The 19,904-nt window shown below is 43.6% G+C and overlaps 1 protein-coding gene across 1 annotated transcript; it reads left to right on the forward strand.

Annotated features, from left to right (window-relative positions):
• Positions 1–7,181: 7,181 nt before the first annotated feature.
• LOC308290314 (protein NLRC3-like) lies at positions 7,182–19,521 on the forward strand (the record flags this gene model as incomplete). Its single annotated transcript, XM_080732107.1, has 4 exons — positions 7,182–7,204; positions 7,418–7,611; positions 8,531–10,295; positions 19,464–19,521. 4 exons carry the CDS (start codon positions 7,182–7,184, stop codon positions 19,519–19,521), a joined length of 2,040 nt encoding a protein of 679 aa, XP_080588233.1.
• Positions 19,522–19,904: the final 383 nt, after the last annotated feature.

Genomic DNA, 19,904 nt, shown 5'->3' on the forward strand with positions numbered 1-19,904 from the left:
CCGGAATTTAGCCAATCAGAATCCAGTATTTGAACATGTGACTAGAAAAAGTGGTAGAAGTACACTTTTGAGGTATTTATACTAGGGCTGGGACTTAAACTGATTAATTGCGATTAATTAATGACAGAACATTAACGCGATTAAAAAAATTACTTATTTTAATCGCACTTAGTTTTTGCACCACAGAACCTTCAGTTTCGGGCAAACCGATCATAGCGATGCACCAACCAAGAAGAGACAACAAACGCAAAGCGAGAAGTAGCCGATCAGAGCGCTTTGCTTTGCCCAGTGGATGCGAAATTTAGATTAAAAAAACTCACTTGTTGATTCACTCGTACAACAAAATGTGTTTTACTTGAAAAAAAAGCTTCTCAGGTCAAATATTTATATGCGATTAAACATGCGATTAATTTCAATTAATTAATTACAAAGCCTCTGATTAATTAGATTATTTTTCTAATCGAGTCCCAGCCCTAATTTATACTTTATGGGTACATCCAATTTGCAGTACTTTTACTTCTACTCCACTACAATTAAATGACAACTTTAATTATGGCTTTTTAAGAAAGTCCAAAGCAAAGCCCATTGCCTCCAAAGCATGCTAACATGTCTTTTACGTTTCTTGACTCAGTCACATTGTTGGAAGTGGAGGACATAATTATGGTCAAGAGATGGGGACAGGGGAATTGGGAGGAGAGGGATCTATGTGTTCATTCACATGATCATTGTATGAATATTGTTGTGATTCCAGAAGTGTTGACCACAGAGCAGAGTCTCCAACACCCAGCTGTGTGTCTATGAAGAGTGACTGGTCTATGGGAAATCCTCCTCACTTCAGTGAACCTGGACCTCCACACACACAGTATGTCAATCCTCCTATTATACAATACACACTATAACACTATACAATATACTAGGGATGACCAAATGGAGAATTTTTCTTAACCGATAACCGCAAGGCCCTATCGGTTAATTAACCGTTAACCGTTAAGGACATGTGTTAAAAAATAAGCTATTTTAGAGATTTAAAAAAGGAAAATACACGATACTGTTTTTCCCCATAATAAAGTGCCATATTTACACACTAAAAACAATAAAACTATGAGAAACAAGAATACAAATGTTTCCTAAAAGAAATGTGTTTTTGCAAAGAAACAATGGGATTGAAATAAAAAGTCTAATGTGATGTGGCTGTGCCAGGCACGTGCACACATAGACAAAAGGGGGCTTGAGCCCCTGCCCTTTTATCCAAGTGCCCTCTTCAGACCATGAATGCATTTCTTTTTTACTATGGTAAAATAAATGCAAATTTCCCCTTTCCATACGATAACTGAAGGCTGCATTCAAGAGAATTGTCCACCTTACTTTTTTATAGTTTGATTAAAGGGTTCTTCTTTTTTTCAACTTTTTCAACTTTTTTTGGAATGTTTTAGGAAAAAGGTTACTTAAATTGTCACTGTCATTTGGCGACCCCCCAAAAATCATATGGGGACCCTCCTGGGGGTCCCAACCCACAGGTTGAGAACCACTAATCTATCGAATTCAAGGTACTATGTGTGCTGTTTGTGAAAGAATTGTCCAATTCACAATGTGTTCAATATACAGACTGACTGTGTGTTACTTTGTTTATATGATTTTATTTCATTCATGTTGACATTCATTCAGTAATCACTGTGTCGTGTTCCTTTGTTTACATGAAGTTCAACTATACAACAATGTACAGGAGATAAACCCTGAGATGTTGTGCTATGTTATTGTTCTGTAATGGGACAACAAATGACCATGAACACATTGACTTCACAATGATCATTGTATGAATATTGTTGTGATTCCAGAAGTGTTGACCACAGAGCAGAGTCTCCAACACCCAGCTGTGTGTCTATGAAGAGTGACCGCTCTAAACATCATCCTCCAGACTTCAGTGAACCTGGACCTCCACACACAAGGTAAGATCACCTACGTATATCTGTGAAGTTCAACTGGAAAGTGTTTGGTTACAGATATGGACTGTAAGAAAAAACCAAATACACACATTATAGTGAAACACTGATCTTCTGTGGAACAACACAAACAATGTATTGTATCTGCTCACAGATGTGGACAGTAGGGATGGGATGATATGCGATGTTATCGTTTATCGTGATAAAAAAGATTTAATTCATTGTGATATCGTCCTCCGTCATTCACTGGTATCAATTCACCTTTAATTTACTGAGCTGCATATCCGGTACCATTTAAACCCGATATAATTGGTAAAAGATACTCATACTATATGTACTTGATACAGTCTTTTTTTCACTTTTTTACTTTTTTTACATAAACGATTTGTCAACGCGTCGGAATAACCCCCGCGACTCGAGTCCACTTGATAAATCCTGAGTCGAGGACAGCTCTATTTGAAACAGGGACCCCCACACCCTGACTTGGAATGTAGTAGTTGAGGCATTCAATTTAGTTTCACTCCGTTCCATAGATAGAGTGAACATAGAAGATCTACAAGCTCATAACGCCTTGAGATGTGAGGTGCATGTGAGCTTGTAGATCGGCTATTTTCAATGTACGTTTTGTTGTACAATTTACAGTCAGTGAAAGAATTGAGATGTTGTGCTATGTTATTGTTCTGTAATGGGCCAACAAATGATCATGATCACATTGACTTCGTAAGGGATAACATCTCTCTCAGCAGTCATTATAGAGTGATAGGAGCCTGACAGGTTGATATGCCACCGACGCGAAGCGGAGGTGGCATATCAACCTGCTGAGCGAGATGTTATCCCGCTTATTACCCGGCTGCTAAATAAAATGAATAATTTGACTCAAAACTAAAAACAAAACAAAGTATTTCCTTGTTTACAGACGGCTGGAAGTGTCCCCCCCCCCAGCGTAACACGGTCGCCTTGGAAAACAAAGAAGTGCTGGTCAAATGGAATCCATTTTCTGTTACTGCGTTGTCTATTTCTCGCCTAAAATGTTTTTAAAGACATTCTTCAGAGCAATGTTTAGTTGTAAATGACGCTGTGTGTTTGTTTACATGGTAGACATGTTGGATACGGCACTAAATTCACACAGCGCAGCCTGAATGCAGCAGCTGCTCTGAGCCGTTGATTAGGCAGCGGTGAATTATAGAGTGGAGCGGTCATTATACGCTCATAATTCACCGCTGATTTCAGCGCTCGACCAATCAGAATCAAGCATCCAAACAAGCCGGGTAATTAACAATGATAATTGTATGAATATTGTTGTGATTCCAGAAGTGTTGACCACAGAGCAGAGTCTCCAACACCCAGCTGTGTGTCTATGAAGAGTGACTGGTCTAAAATACATCCTCCAGACTTCAGTGAACCTGGACCTCCACACACACAGTATGTCAATCCTCCTATTACACAATACACACTATAACACTATACAATATACCCAATGCTATAGATATACAAGCTCACAATGCCTTAAGATGTGAGGTGTTGTGAGCTTGTAGATTGGCTATTTTCAAAAAATGAGCCTCTCTCTTATATTATTTGACCATTTTCTTACTTTTTTATATGATTAATTTTGATGGAGTAATAAAGGATTCTTCTTTTTTTCAACTTTTTTAACATTTTTAGTATGAAAAAGGTTACTTAAATTGTGACTGTCATTTGGCAACCCCCAAAAATCATATGGGGACCATCCTGTCCCGACCCACAGGTTGAGAACCACTAATCTATAGAAGTCAAGCTACTATGTGTGCTGTTTGTGAAAGAATTGTACAATTCACAATGTGTTCAGTATACAGACTGACTGCGTGTTACTTTGTTTATATGATTTTATTGCATTCAGTAATCATTGTTGCGACCGTAGGTCGCATTTACTACCAAAACCTCCACAGGCTGTCCGTGAGTGAGTCAGTCCGTCAGTCACACGTCACACGTCACACTCTTGCCCTGCTCATATCTCCGCAACCGTTGCCCCGATCCATGCCAAATTTTGCACACACACTCCTTACCTGCCAAACTACAACCTCCAAGGACCCCCGGAGCTCCAGGGACCCCCAGGTCCCTGGGGGACCCCCAGATGTAAAAAATGACCAAATGTGCTAAACTGACCAAATGACCACCCCAACGGGGCTGCTCACGGGGAATTCCCGGGGACCACCGACTCCTGGTGCTCCAGAACGGATGCAAAAGTGGTGGCGCCCCCAGTGGAGGACCCCCTACACTGCAGCTCACATAAAATGCCGTAACTCCGGCTAGGAGCGACCGGGACAGCCGGGGCCGGTACCTATTCGTCTGCCTTGGCGGCGCGGAGACCCCACCCCTCATTTCTCACATGGCCCTCTTCTAGCGCCACCATGAGGCCGATTCTTGCAAAACACATTTTTGGACACTGCTCCTACAATTTTTGCCCTAAAATCACGCAAATCGGTACACAGTATGTCTACACTCATCCCATCAACATGAATCTCTCCCATATAGCGCCACCTCCAGGCCGATTTTTAAAAACACATTTTTGGACACTGCTCCTACAGATTTTGCCCTAAAAGCACGAAAATCACTACACAGTATGTCTACACTCATGTCATCAACATGGATCAGGAAGATTTTGGCAAAACAAATTTTTGCCCTATTTGTGGAGATAAGTGACCTACGGTCGCTTATCTCCCGATTAGGGAGTCTTACTGGTGTTGTGTTCCTTTGTTTACATGAAGTTCAATATACAACAATGTACAGGAGATAAACCCTGAGATGTTGTGTTATGTTATTGTTCTGTAATGGGACAACAAATGATCATGAACACATTGACTTCACAATGATAATTGTATGAATATTGTTGTGATTCCAGAAGTGTTGACCACAGAGCAGAGTCTCCAACACCCAGCTGTGTGTCTATGAAGAGTGACCACTCTAAACATCCTCCTCCAGACTTCAGTGAACCTGGACCTCCACACACAAGGTAAGATCACCTACGTATCAGAGGTTGCGCTAGGATTTTTAACAGCCGGTCACCGTGACCGGCATGATTAAAATTTATCGGACATCTGATAAAAATACCGGACATAATAATTTGAATGCATGGATGACAAGCAGGTGCAAAAACATAGCCAATAACAACAGTTTAAGTCCTGCTGTATAGTTGGGACTGAACTAATTGAATGTAAAGGAGTAGTAGGCTGTACAAAAAACATACAGCTTCCGAAGCTGTATGTTTTGATGATGATCGATCATCTTGCATAAGGAAATTAATTATATTGGACTACTCACGCAGGCTGTGTGTTTGCACAGATACTGCATGGTTTCATAACAAGTTGTTTCTGTTCTGCATCATATTTCAGGCCAACACATAATAATGTACAGAATAATGAGAAATAGTCTGAAAGTGGGGTCTGTGCAATGTTTCATAGGTTGATAGATTAATCTGGCCAGAAAGGAATCAATCAATAGACTACTCACTAGTATGGTCGAGTGGTCACGATCATCCTGCATCTCTGTTATGCAACTTTGGGAAGGTTGAAAAGGCTTTGGTGGTGATCTTGTACAGTTTCCATAACATCTCCTCATAAAGAACTTCAATCGAGTGTATAAAGTTTGTTTTATACGGGTTGTAGTTGTCCTGCGTGCCTTCAATAATTCCCATGGGTTCACAGTGCGCATTGCAAAATGACGCTGAAATGGACTGCTGTCTTCTCTCTCCCCCAGCGCCCCCGTTCGCAAATTAATGTTTAGGCTAAACAGTTCTGATAATACAACTTATTTTTGACTGTCCATTCATGTACTATAACTTAAACTGCGCGCTCATATTCCAAAACCAAGGCAGCTCATAGAGAGCATAGCGACATCATAACAAACCGACAACTAGGCCTACCCAGCAACAACTATCATTTCCTGTCTTACCTTCACAATAAAGTGTCTCCCGTTTACCTCCCAATGCAGCTTATTTCACACAGGTTATTATTAACAGGAAAAAGTGTAACTTAACCCGTGTGTGTTTGTGCAACCAGACGTGCATGTGAGAGAGAGTGATGAGGGAGAGAGAGAGAGAGACAGAGAGAGAGAGAGAGAGAGAGAGAGAGAGAGAGAGAGAGAGACATTGAGAAAGAGAGAGAGAGAGAGAGAGAGATTTGCGGTGAACTGCCGTGTCATTTTCAATCGGTCCTTATGTCCGATGAGGTTTATATTTTCCGGTCTTTGTCATTATAAATCGGTCAAATCCGGCAATTTCCGGTCTAACGCAATCTCTGCTATGTATATCTGTGAAGTTCAACTGGAAAGTGTTTGGTTACAGATATGGACTAACCCTAACCCTAACCCTAACCCAAATACCAAATACACACATTATACTGAAACACTGATCTCTGTGAACTTCAACTGGAACAACACAAACAATGTCTTGTAACTGCCAGGGCTGTAACCGAACGTTTGTAGGTTCAAACCTCCATTCATTATGTTGGCAATCAAAGTTCTAAATTAATTGGTTCATTTTTTTTATTTATTTTTTATGAAAAGTATATTATCAGAACATTAGGCCTATTCAGAATATCACAGTAGTAGAGAAAGCCAAATAGGTTACCAGTAAACACTAACGGTTAATTGTGACTGTTAATAAGTAGTTTTAAAATCCGCCAGAACAGCTTGGAGCGATCGAGGATCGTCCTCCGCTCCAATTCCGCTCCTGTTGGCAGGGGTGTCGCACCAAATTCTGGGCCCTGGGTACAAGGATTCACTGCGGGCCCCCCATGAATGTTCTTCATAGGGGGGTGGGGTTTAACCCATTTAGACTGGGAACGCATTATTACACGTTATTTTGTGCTTTAACTATTGAAAAATAGCAGATATACTAGCTCACAGCGCGGCACAGAGTGCCTTATTGGGCCCTAGTAACTCAGTCCAACCCCCCCCCCCCCCCCAACATTTAATACCCAAAGGGTATTAAATGTAGAATATCAAATAATGTAATGTTAAAATATGTTTTCACATAGGATCAAAGGTTCTATGGTCATGATTCACTGCAATCCTGGATGGCTTGGTTCTAGGCTTAACATAATTGTTTTGTCATATTTTTGTAAAAGTCTATGGGGGAAATGAATGGGAGATTTTTTAGAGGGATCAGTAAACCACCTCCGCTGCGATGCTCTATAGGAGTGTATTCACTTTTTTACTAATTTACAAATGTACACATTGTATTAATTTACAGAGCAAATAAGAATCATGAATAATTCCAACCCCAAGCAGTATAAGAAATATCCTTCTATCCACCAGGAATATAATCATAATGAATAATATAAATAAATATCCTTCTATCCTCCATGAATATAATCATAATAAATAATATAAATAAATATCCTTCTATCCAGCAGGACTATAGTCATAATAAATAATATAAATAAATATCCTTCTATCCAGCAGGACTATTAGTCCTAATACATCATTCTTCTCCTCCACAGGAAGAGGAAGAGGGTGTGTGTTGTGACAGAGCAGGCGTCCAGGTGTTCAGTGTGTGAGGAGGTTCTGACAGATCCAGTCTCTAGCAGCTGTGGACACTGGTTCTGCAGACAGTGCATCACCTCATACTGGGAGCAGTCTGCTCCAACAGGACACCATGACTGTCCCCAGTGTGGAAAGATCTTCAGGACCAGACGTAGACTGAAGACACCCAGTCACACCAGCAGTGGACACAGTAAGACTGGACACAATTTACACTAATTAACATTCACTGTTAATTACTTTAATATTTAGATGGTAGAAGACATTTTCAAATAGTGTAGCTAAAGACAAAAATATCACACACTATTATTTTCCTGGCATTTATTTTCTTATTGCGACCGTCAGGTAGCAGTTACTATCAAAACCTCCACCGGCTGTCAGTCAGTCAGTCAGTCTGTCTGTCTGTCTGTCCCTCCGTCACGTCACACGTCACACTTTCCCCCGCCTCATATCTCCGCCACCGTTGCCCCGATCCATGCCAAACTTTGCACACACACTCCTTAGCTGCCAAACCACAACCCCTCATTTCTCACATGGCCCTCTTCTAGCACCACCATGAGGCCGATTCTTGCAGACACATTTTTGGACACTGCTGCTACAGATTTTCCCTAAAATCACGCAAACTGGTACACATTATCTCTACAGTCATGTCATCAAAATGCATCTGTCCCATCTAGCGCCACCATCTGGCCGATCTTTGAAAAACACATTTTTAGACACAGCGCCTACAGATTTTGCCCTAAAATCACGCAAAGCGGTACACAGTATCTCTAAAGTCATGTCATCAATATGGATCTGTCCCATTTCCCATATTCTCTCCTGATTGCCTACTAACTAGTTTGTTTATGCTAAATCTCCAGATTTAGGGAGTCTTACTGGTTCTATTTGTATTAAATTATTTTTCTAACAGAGGACATGTAACACTAATGTATGTACAAATCTGTAAGAATGTAAAGTTATGAATGAAGCTGAATGTTTAAAATGTCGTCATTGTCTTCTCATAGCAGGTGTCAGTGTGCAGGAGGATTTAAAGGTTTATAAGATCACTTTGAACAGTCTGGATCGTGTGACAGACGTCACTGAAGTGCCCCCCCTCAGCAGCATCTTCACAGCGCTCTACATCACAGTGGGAGAGAGTGAAGGGGTTAATAACCAACATGAGGTCTACCAGCTTGAGACGCTCTCCAAGAAGAACACCCTCCATGACCAACCAATCAACTGCTGTGACATCTTTAAGCCCCTCCTCCTTGGAAGAGAGACACCAATCAGAAGAGTTCTGACCAAGGGTGTCGCTGGCATTGGAAAAACCTTCTCTGTGCGTAAGGTCGCTCTGGACTGGGCAAAGGGTTTGGAAAATCAAGATGTCATTCTCCTGGTTCCCTTCTCATTCCGGGAGCTGAACTTGGTCAGAGATGAGCAGCACAGTCTTCTCTCACTGATCCATGTTTTCCATCCAACGTTGAAGAAGGTCACAGCAGAGCAGATCGCTGTCTGGAAGGTTGGCCTCATCTTTGATGGTTTGGATGAAAGCAGGTTGTCCTTCAACTTCAACAATGACATCATCTCTGATGTCACAGTGACATCGTCAGTGGACGGGCTGTTGACAAACCTCATCGAGGGGAATCTGCTCCCATTGGCTCTCATCTGGATAACCACCAGACCTGCAGCAGCCAATCAGATCCCTCCTGCATATGTTGACCTGGTGACAGAAGTACGAGGGTTCACAGATCCCCAGAAGGAGGAGTACTTCAGGAAGAGGTTCAGTGATGAGGAGCTGGCCAGCAGAATCATCTCACACATGAAGACGTCAAAGAGCCTCCACATCATGTGTCACATCCCAGTCTTCTGTTGGATCAGCGCTACCGTTCTGGAGGACATGGTGAAGACAGACGAGACAGGACAGCTGCCCACGACCCTGACTGCCATGTGCTGCCACTTCCTGTTGGTCCAGACAAAGAGGAAGGAGCTGAAGTATGATGAGCCTCATGAGGGGAAAAAAAGAAACAAGAAAAGAAACAGAAAAGAGGGAGAGAATCAACAGAAGATGATGGAGAAGGACAGGGAGGTTCTTCTGAAGCTGGGCAGGCTGGCGTTTGAACATCTGGAGAAAGGCAGCATCATGTTCTACCAAGAAGACCTGGAAGAGTGTGGTCTGGATGTGAAAGACGCCTCGCTGTACTCAGGAGTGTGCACAGAGATCTTCAAAAGAGAGGGCGTGCTCTTCCAGAGAGCAGTCTACTGCTTTGTTCATCTGATCATCCAGGAGTTTCTGGCTGCAGTCTACCTGTTCCACTGTTTCACACAGAAGAACATGGAGGTACTGAAGACATTCCTGGGACGTGACACAAGGGGACATGATTACACCAGTGACATGTCCTTGGAGGACTTCCTGTACGCAGCCAACCGTAAAGCCATACAGAGTAAGAATGGTCACCTGGACCTGTTTCTCCGCTTCCTTCATGGTCTCTCACTGCCGTCCAACCAGAGTCTGTTAGGAGGTCTACTGGTTCAGACACAGTACAGTCCAGAGAGCATCCAGAGAGCCATCAACAACCTGAAGAAGATGGAGGAAAGCCTTGCCTCTCCTGACAGATTTATCAACATCTTCCACTGTTTGATGGAGATGAACGACCACTCAGTGCATCAGGAGATCCAACAGTACCTGAAGTCAGGGGACAGATCAAAGACAAAACTGTCTTCAACCCAGTGTTCAGTTCTGGCCGCCATGCTGCAGATGTCAGAGGATGTTCTGGAGGAGTTGGACCTGGACAAATACATCACAGACGTGTTTGGGCGTCTCAGACTCATCCCAGCTGTGAGGAACAGCAGAAAGGCTCGGTTAGTAGTCATGTGAATAGAAAATTTAGAACAGAAACAATGTACTGTATCTTCACACCACTACACTATAACTAGACATGATAGTTAAATCAACAGTGATACGCACGCACACACACACGCACGCACGCACGCACACACATACACACACAAAGGTTAAGTCAGCGCTCAGCACAGCCGTTGTGCATATAACCACACACAAGCACATGACACACAAACTGTGTGCAGCCAGCAGCAGTCAGCAAGTTGATCAACCACAGCAAATAAAACAAATAATAATGGGCAGCTGCCAGTCAGACCTTACCTTTCAGAAATGACACAGCGGGCATTACTGTAATGAGCCTCTGAAAATCCTCTTGTATAATCATCCTGGTTTTGGGTAAATTAATTCCTCTAACTCTGTGTGCCCTTCTCTGACGGTGGTGGACTTAATGGTGTTTTTTGTAATTCTTTCTCCTTCACCGCCTCTTTTTGTACTCACAGCCTGATAATCTTTATAGTTAGTCTTTTTTACATATTTGCTAGTTATACTACCTGTCTGTGCTTCCTTTTTACTTGAGTTCAGACTTGGCGGGTTGAGTTGAGTGGGTGTGTGTTTACCAGGGCAGGGCAGCTGTTTGGGCATTACGTGGGCGCCTCTCCCTCCCCCGAAGCGGCTTCAGGTGAAGTGATTGGCACATTTTTTAATAGCTGCATGCACCGGGTTGGCCAACACTGCCGCTGTCAGTTTTTCTTTTCTTTTTTCTTTTTTTCCCTTCCTCTCTCCCTCCCTCCCTCCCTCCCTCGCTCGCTCGCTCGCTCGCTCTCTCCCTCTCTCTCTCTGACTTTTCCCCAACACATTTTCGGCGCCTCTCAGAAGAGTTGCTCAAGGTAGTTGACTAGTTCACCTATACGCGCCGGCCCTGCTTCCATCTGACTTAAAACACACCTCTTCACCCTAGCATTTGAGCCCTAGACCCCTCCCTCCCTGTGCCTTTTATCTGTCATTGTTTTATATCTTAAATGTTTTGTTTTTATAGCTGTCCTTACAAGGTTTTAAATGTTTACAAATGTTTCGATTGTTTTTGCTTTGTATTGTATTTGTTTTTACTGCGTTCTCATGATGTAGCACTTTGGTCAACCTGGTTGTTTTTAAATCTGCTTTATAAATAAATGGACTTGACGTGTGTGTGTGTGTGTGTGTGTGTGTGTGTGTGTGTGTGTGTGTGTGTGTGTGTGTGTGTGTGGTCTGATTGACCACCTCTAATTACAGACTTGTTGGCTTTGGTGATCTCCTCAAGAAGAAACACATGGAAGTTGTGTCTTCAGCTCTCAGTTCTAATCCATCCCATCTGAGACACCTGGACTTAAGTTCCAACCACCTGGACCTGGATCTACTGGATCTACTCTGTGCTGCACTGAAAAGTCCTCATTGTAGACTGGAGACTCTACGGTGAGATTAATTTACAATCATTATTTCCATCAGTGATGTATCATGTGATTATAATATGAATATTGTGGCATGAATAAGGTTGATATCGTAACACACATTGACTGGGATAATGAGGAGGTACAGTAACTACAGTATGTACATGTTCACTAAATTCACTCAAACCACTCAAAGACTGTCTGTCTGTATCAGGGTAAAACAACATCCAAGTGGCAATATCACAATGCAGCCCTGTTACTGGTAAAAGTGTGTGGGCGGTGCTTAGAAGCCCCGCACGGCAGGATTTGAGAGAAAATCAAGCGCTCCCTTCTCTAGTTCAGCTTCACAACACTGTGGAAAGAAATAACGCACCTGGGTTTGATATAAACTGATTCAAGGTGTGGATTATTGTGTAGTTTAGACACTGGGTTAATCAGAAACCAGCCAATCAGAATCAAGTATTGGAACTAACCATTTTATAAACTCTGTTTTCAGTCATTTTGTTGGATCATCTGTTTTCAACCTGTTGCTGTTTCCTGTCTGTTGGAAGATTAAGTAAAGATTGTTCATGTTACTCTGTCTGGTTTTCTACTCTAAAACCCAGACAGTCCATCCAGACCAGGTCCTTTAATAGGTGGTTGTAAGCAGGTTCTCAGAATAATGTATTTTATAGCAGACAATCAAACATTGTGTGTTTTATTTCTCATTTAGACTGATGAACTGCTGGTTGTCAGAGAGAAGCTGTGAAGTTCTGGCCTCAGCTCTCAGATCTAATCCTTCTCATTTGAGAGAATTAGACTTGAACTTCAACGTGTTGCCGGTGTCTGGACTGAAGAACTTCTCTGGACTGGAGTCTCTGCAGTGAGTAGACTTGGACTGTGTCCATGTTGGTTAGTGCAGTGATTCCCTTGTTTCATGTTCCAATGGCATAACGTCTATTGTGCAAGTCTGCCCCAACAATCCCCTCCTCCCACCCCATGTATACAGTCATACACCTGCTGAAGATTCATGTTTATGTGTATAATCTGTTGCAGTAAAATAGGCAAAATACGTAAAATAAGCTGGGCTTGTATGTTTTCATTAACCCTGCATTTTTACACATAAAGTTTATAAAGTCATCACCTCACCCGTTGTTCATGTTTACACAGAAGCAAAACTGCTGTGAAAAAACTGTGCGTGTGTGCGTGCGTGCACCGACTCTGTGCAGGCAGAAGATATAATCTCTTCCCTTGCTAAATTAAACATAATGTCTATATTATCTGCTCCGTTAAAATTCAAATAATGACTATTTAAATTAATCCTACTTGATGCAACATTCATTGCACTCCTTGTAAACTGAGCTTTGCCACGTTCATAAAGTTATACTACAGTAGCCTAGTAAGAAAAGGGTGGCTCGCCTTTTCAATCACCTTTTTTTAATCAAAACACATATTTTTCTTTTGCAAGTTCCCACAATTTTAGCAAATTCCCATCATTTCACTGGTAGCAGAAACACTGTAGTGTCAGGTAGTGGAGACGTTGTGTTAGACAGTCAGACATTGATGCAGATGCATTGTTGTTCTACTTCCTACAGAGTGAAACATGGAGGAGAATTCTGGAATTCTAATCCTAATCCTCAACTCCTCTCAAGATGTGAGTGTCTGTCTGTCTGTCTGTCTGTCTGTCTGTCTGTCTGTCTGTCTGTCTGTCTGTATTTGTATACAGTGTGTTATCCTCTGTTGGCCCCTCCCTCCCTGGATGCTGTCCTGAAAGCTCTTCAGTAGAGCTTCCAGTGAATGCAGGAGGTTTCTCTGCTCTTGGCCTGGTCCTTCACACCAGCTGATGCTTGTTTACAAAACACTCCCTCTACCTGACACACCTTCTGTAATGTTCAACCCTCTTTCTGCCACACATTCTGCTTAATGTCCCCCAAACACACTGGCCCTCATTTATCAACGTGGTGCAGATCACAATTTTGGCATACACCGAAATTTAGGCAAGTCTCTGCATTTATCATTTCAATGTGACTTTGACGTTGGCGTAGGGTAGGATCAAATCTCACGTCAAGTTCAGAGGTGGTGTAGGATTCATCTTACACCTCTTATTCCATTGTAGACATGCAGGGCAGCATTGTCTAACTATCTGACAGACAATGGACACATGTATCCACTCGAAAATGTATATCTAACACACTAATAAATAATCCTGTGAAAATATAACATTTTATAAAAGCATATAGCCGGCTACGTCATGGACATGCACGCTGATTTTATTTCCAAATTACAATGACAATTAATTTAAATCTAGTGATATGGCAGCAATCTACATTAAGTGCTTTAACACTAACAGTCTATTGCAGATCTGGCTCAGAACAAGCACAGATACGTACGCATGCAAGAGCATTTTCGGGACCAGCTCGGCGCCGCTGTAATCTTACATTTTCGTGGACTGTGAGCATCCAATTTAAACAGTGACGTGAGTCCTTTATTAAGGATAAAACCTGAAGGTCCAAACCTGGCTGTGCCCAGCCCAGCACACGCTATGGATGATTTATTTGGGGGTCCACGGCCCACCGGGGAGATGGCTAGCCCGTGCGGGAAATATACTGTATATACCGGTACATGATTGCTATAGTTTAAGCACTCAAACGTGCATTGCACTCGTCACAGATATTGGGTTAAATTAATATCCAAACATAACCGTGGGGTCTCTCAATGTATACAGTAGCTACTGTACACAATGCTGGAGTTAATGATGAAACCCGACGCTCCACCTGTGCCCACAGCGCACCATCTTCCCTGTGGGCGCTGTGGATTTATTTATGCCACCTGGAGATCACTCAACACCAGCCAGCCTTCATCCATCAATGCTTTCTTCATTCTTCAACCACTGCATTCAGATGACCTTTTTTTTGCGTCCATAAAGTTATTATTATTATCCATGACGGAGGCGATGAGCCGACTCAGCGCCGTTATCGAGTTATGTGAATAATGTAATAATAATAATAATAACTGAAATAAGTTATTTCGGTGAAATAATAATCACCGCTTGCGGTGGGCAAGCGGGGACGCGAAACCGCGGCTCATGGACCGAAAACAGAATGCCTTAACCGCTCAGCCACCAAACTACAACTTTGAGGAGGGTATTCAATATCTATTTATAGGAAAGAAAAAGCCTAACGTGCGTTGTTGCTTCTTGCGTTTCTGCCGTTCACTCGGTGACATGGACACTACATCATTTCGGCTTCATATGAACGTTTGATAAAAAAGGCAAAACGCAACGGCAATATCCCGGGACCTCGCCGTTTTCTCTACAGAGCGTTACCATATGTACGGGGCCTTAGTTTCCAGGATATCTGTCATTAAAGGACAACTCCGCCCTAAATCACTTCTAGGCTAATTTTCCTACTTATATTGATCCAAAAAGACTGTCCATGGGGTCTATTAGGCAATAATTCCCCTGTTGTCCAGTTTCCCCAGCAGAACCCAGCAGCTGTCATAGCATAGAGTGGAGCCTATAAGCCTATCACTTTGACACTATTTGTTGTGGTCAAAAGTGTTTTTATTTTTCATGAATGTGGTACTAGTTGTCCTTACAAACACATCCATGTCATCGTTGTCCCACACAAGCCATCACACTCTGCTTACAGATGTTATGCTTTTATGTGTTTTGCCAAGTCCCGGAAAAGATGCCCTGTGATTGGCCAGTGCAGTCACTTTGATTGGCACTTGTGCCGAATGCTCACCCCAAAACATTATTTATGAGATTGTGGTGGCTTGTGTGGGACAACCAAGGCATGGATGTGTTTGTAATGACAACTAGTAACACATTCATGAAAAATAAAATCACTTTTGAACACAACAATTATAGTGTAAAAGTGATAGGCTTATAGGCTCCACTCTATGCTATATGTGTGTGTGTGTGTGTGTGTGTGTGTGTGTGTGTGTGCGTGTGGTTTGTGTGGGACGTGGACATGAAGGGAAGTTTATTAGCTTTCCTTTCGTTGTTAGGACGCATTCCGCTTGTTCTGGCCGTAAATTCGGGCATTTCAAGAATATTTAAGGGCGTGTTATTTAAATTTCAGCCTGGGCATTTATCAAGGCTGAGATCAAATGTACTCCAGGTGTGTCTTTAGGAAGTGTTCATAAATGCCACTTGAACTTGGCCTACGCAAAATTTGGGAAAAAAAGAATTACTGTTTTTTACACTCCATTGATAAATGAGGGCCACTGTCTCCTCCTTTCAGTTGGCTACAGACCTATATTGTACTTTTTACTCCACTACAATTATTTGACAGGGTTAGTTGATAGTTACTTTTCAGATTAATAAAATAAATACATAAAAAATACACACAGAACCACTTAAAGCCTATAATTTGGCTTTTCAAACAAATAGCAGATTTGCAAGCTCAAAACGCGCTGCATCTCAGCACGTTGTGAGCTTGTAGATATGCTATATGAAAAGCTCCACTGGCTGTCTGTCCGTCCTTCTGTCAGTCAGTCTGTCTGTCACGTCACGTCACGTCACGTCACGTCACGTCACGTCACGTCACGTCACGTCACACTTTTGCCCTACTCATATCTCTACCCCTATCCATGCTAAACTTTGCACACACACTCCTTGCCTGCCAAACCACAACCTCCAGGACCCCCGGAGCTCCAGGGACCCCCTGGCGCCGCTGCCAAAAAGTGCAAAAATGACCAAATGACCACCCCAACGGGGCTGCTCACGGGGAATTCCCGGGGACCACCGACTCCTGGTGCTCCAGAACGGATGCAAAAGTGCTCGCGCCACCTACCGGCAGACCCCCGCCACCTACCTGTGGACCCCCACCACCTACCTGTGGACCCCCCACCTACCTGTGGACCCCCGCCACCTACCTGTGGACCCCCACCACCTACTGGCGGACCCCCACCACCTACCTGTGGACCCCCGCCACCTACCGGCGGACCCCCACCACCTACCTGTGGACCCCCGCCACCTACCTGTGGACCCCCACCACCTACCTGTGGACCCCCGCCACCTACCTGTAGACCCCCACCACCTACCTGTGGACCCCCGCCACCTACCTGTAGACCCCCACCACCTACCTGTAGACCCCCCCCACCTACCTGTAGACCCCCACCACCTACCTGTGGACCCCCGCCACCTACCTGTAGACCCCCACCACCTACCTGTGGACCCCCGCCACCTACCTGTAGACCCCCACCACCTACCTGTAGACCCCCACCACCTACCTGTGGACCCCCGCCACCTACCTGTGGACCCCCACCACCTACCTGTAGACCCCCCCCACCTACCTGTGGACCCCCGCCACCTACCTGTAGACCCCCACCACCTACCTGTGGACCCCCACCACCTACCGGCAGACCCCCACCACCTACCTGTAGACCCCCGCCACCTACCGGCAGACCCCCACCACCTACCTGTGGACCCCCACCACCTACCGGCAGACCCCCGCCACCTACCGGCAGACCCCCGCCACCTACCTGTGGACCCCCACCACCTACCTGTAGACCCCCGCCACCTACCGGCAGACCCCCGCCACCTACCTGTAGACCCCCCCCACCTACCTGTAGACCCCCGCCACCTAGCAGCAGACACTGCAGCCCAATAAAAAGGCCGTAACTCGGGCACCCCGGCGGACCCTCGCGGACCCCGCAGACCCCCACGCCGCTGGGAAAGAAATATGGGAAAATAGTCTAAGGTAGCCGATCTACAAACTACTGCTCCACTCCACGGCCCCTGGTGTATACATATGACCTGACGGTCGCTTATCTCCCCATTAGGGAGTCTTAAGCTGGTTGCACACTGCTGCGTTTTTCGTTGCAAAATACGTTTTTCAGGGCAAGGAGAGAGAGAGAGATAGAGAGAGCAAGGGACCGAGTGGTGCGCGAAACGGGTGTCAGTGTGCAAACGTGACTGACATAACGTGAGGTTGATTTTTTTATTCACGTGCTCCGAAATTCACCCCCCCCCCCTCTCTCTCTCTCTCTCTCTCTCTCTCTCAGTGAATGGTAATACTTTTTTAAAATATTGAATGTTTTTTATGTTTCCTGTCTTGTTTTCTCATCAGACTTCCATCGTCTCACACTGGATCCAAACACAGCGAGCAGAACACTCTGTCTGTCTGAGAACAACAGGAAGGTGACTCTACCAGAGGGGGGGGAGCTTCAGTCATACCCTGATCATCAGGACAGATTTGTTGATGAGTGTAGACAGGTTCTGTGTACAGAGGGTCTGACTGGACGCTGTTACTGGGAGGTAGAGACGAGTGGAGAGGTTAGGATAGGAGTGGCTTACAGAGGAATCAGCAGGAGAGGAGAGGGTCCTAATAGATTTGGGGACAATGATCTGTCCTGGAGTCTGGGCTGTTGGGGAGGCGGAGGCTTTTACTGGGTCTCTGACCATAGTAGGACCACTGTCCTCCCTGTTGATTCCTCTGGCTCCAACAGAGTAGCAGTGTATGTAGACCATGCTGCTGGAACTCTGTCCTTCTATAAGGTGTCCTCTGACTCATTGAAACACATTTATACCTTCCAGTCCACATTCACTGAACCACTCTACCCTGGGTTTAGGCTTCCTTATCCCTCCTCCTCAGTGTGTCTTTGTGAGGACAGATAATGTCTCTGATGAGTTGACATCAACCAATATGGTTGCTATGGATGTGTATTTGAACACAGGAAGCATTTTGGACATCCAAGGTTTCCAGCCGACAGCAACATAGTTTATGTATATATTTATATTTTATATGTCTACAGTACAGTCAATACTGCAACATAGAAATACTCTGATAAAAGTAAAAGTCCAGAATTCCAAGTAAAAGTGCAAAAGTATTGGCACCAAAATGTACTTAAAGTTGTGTTGATTTCACCAACTAAAAATATGATGAAAAATGTCTGTCGACTTCCTTTTTTCACTGACTAAATAAAAGCTAAACAAACACTGAGCTATGATGACTAAAACTAAGACTAAATATAGAATTGTCAATTTCGTAAAATGTCAGGGAGGGACTATTAGTGGAGAAGAGATCCAGTAGAACTAAAAGACAAGTCATTGTATGTTTGGTTGCGCTCGGGTGTTGCTCTCTGAAAATAGACGATCTACAAGCTCACAACGTGACGCAGCGCGACAGGTTGTGAGCTTGTAGATCTGCTATTTTCAGCACACAACCAAGTATAAAATCAGGCATGCCATCATGGCCGCCAAATAACATTTTAGTCGACTAAAACTAAAATAAAATCAATGACAAAAATATGACTCAAACTAAATGGGGGGTAGGGGGGCTGTCTCATAAGGATGCAGCTGCAGTACACAGTTCTCCCTTACCCAAAGTGGTGGCAGTGTCTCAATCGTGGGCTGGAATGTGTAGGCGTCCGTGTGTCTCTATAGAATCAATGTTCAATTTCAATTCAAAGAACTTTATTGGCATGAGAAAACATATGTTTACATTATCAAAGCAATGTAATGTCACACTGCAGTGCTCTAGACATGTTCTCTGTCTACTGTCTCCCCTCTGCTCTGTATGGCTAACACATTCAAGTATCAAATTAAATGTTAAACACTTCATCTATTTAGAAAACAAGAAGGTATGTTGACTAAGACAGTCCAAATATGGAAACATATTTTTACTTCAATATTGTCTTCAGTTCATGTAGGATTATTTTAAAAGTAGGCTAACTACAGTTGAATTGCAATTTGACTTCTATGGGCTGGCTTGCAGTGCACCGTTCTCCCTTACCCCAAGTGGTGTCACTGTCTCAATTGTGGGTGTGAATTTGTAGGTTCCTGTGTGTCTCTATAGATGTCTTAACAATGCAGGCGCAGGTCTGCACCAAATGAACCCCACCGCCCATATGATGCAATGGATAAGTGGTCACTGCACTCACCTTTAAAAATGCATTCCATGTTTATATTGTACGTGACGTTGTTGCTTATGTTTAGCATAACATCCACTGGCAAATCAATTTCTTGTCCAAACAATACCCTGTAAGGCAGGGGTCTTCAACGTTTTCAGGCCAAGGACCCCTTAGTTGAGAGAGAGATGAAGCAGGGACCCCCACAACCTGTTCATAGATTCCATATAGTTTCATTGTTTGACGGCACAATCATCAGTGTGTTTTGGTTTCATGACAATTTGTGTTTTCAGATATTTAACTACTTGACCTGTCAATACTTAATAAACTTGACCTTTCGCTCTGTACTTAGTCTGCTCTTTTTCTCTT

The sequence above is a fragment of the Nannobrachium achirus genome (genome assembly GCF_963921795.1).
Source record: "Nannobrachium achirus genome assembly, chromosome: 1".
Taxonomy (NCBI): Eukaryota; Metazoa; Chordata; class Actinopteri; order Myctophiformes; family Myctophidae; genus Nannobrachium; species Nannobrachium achirus.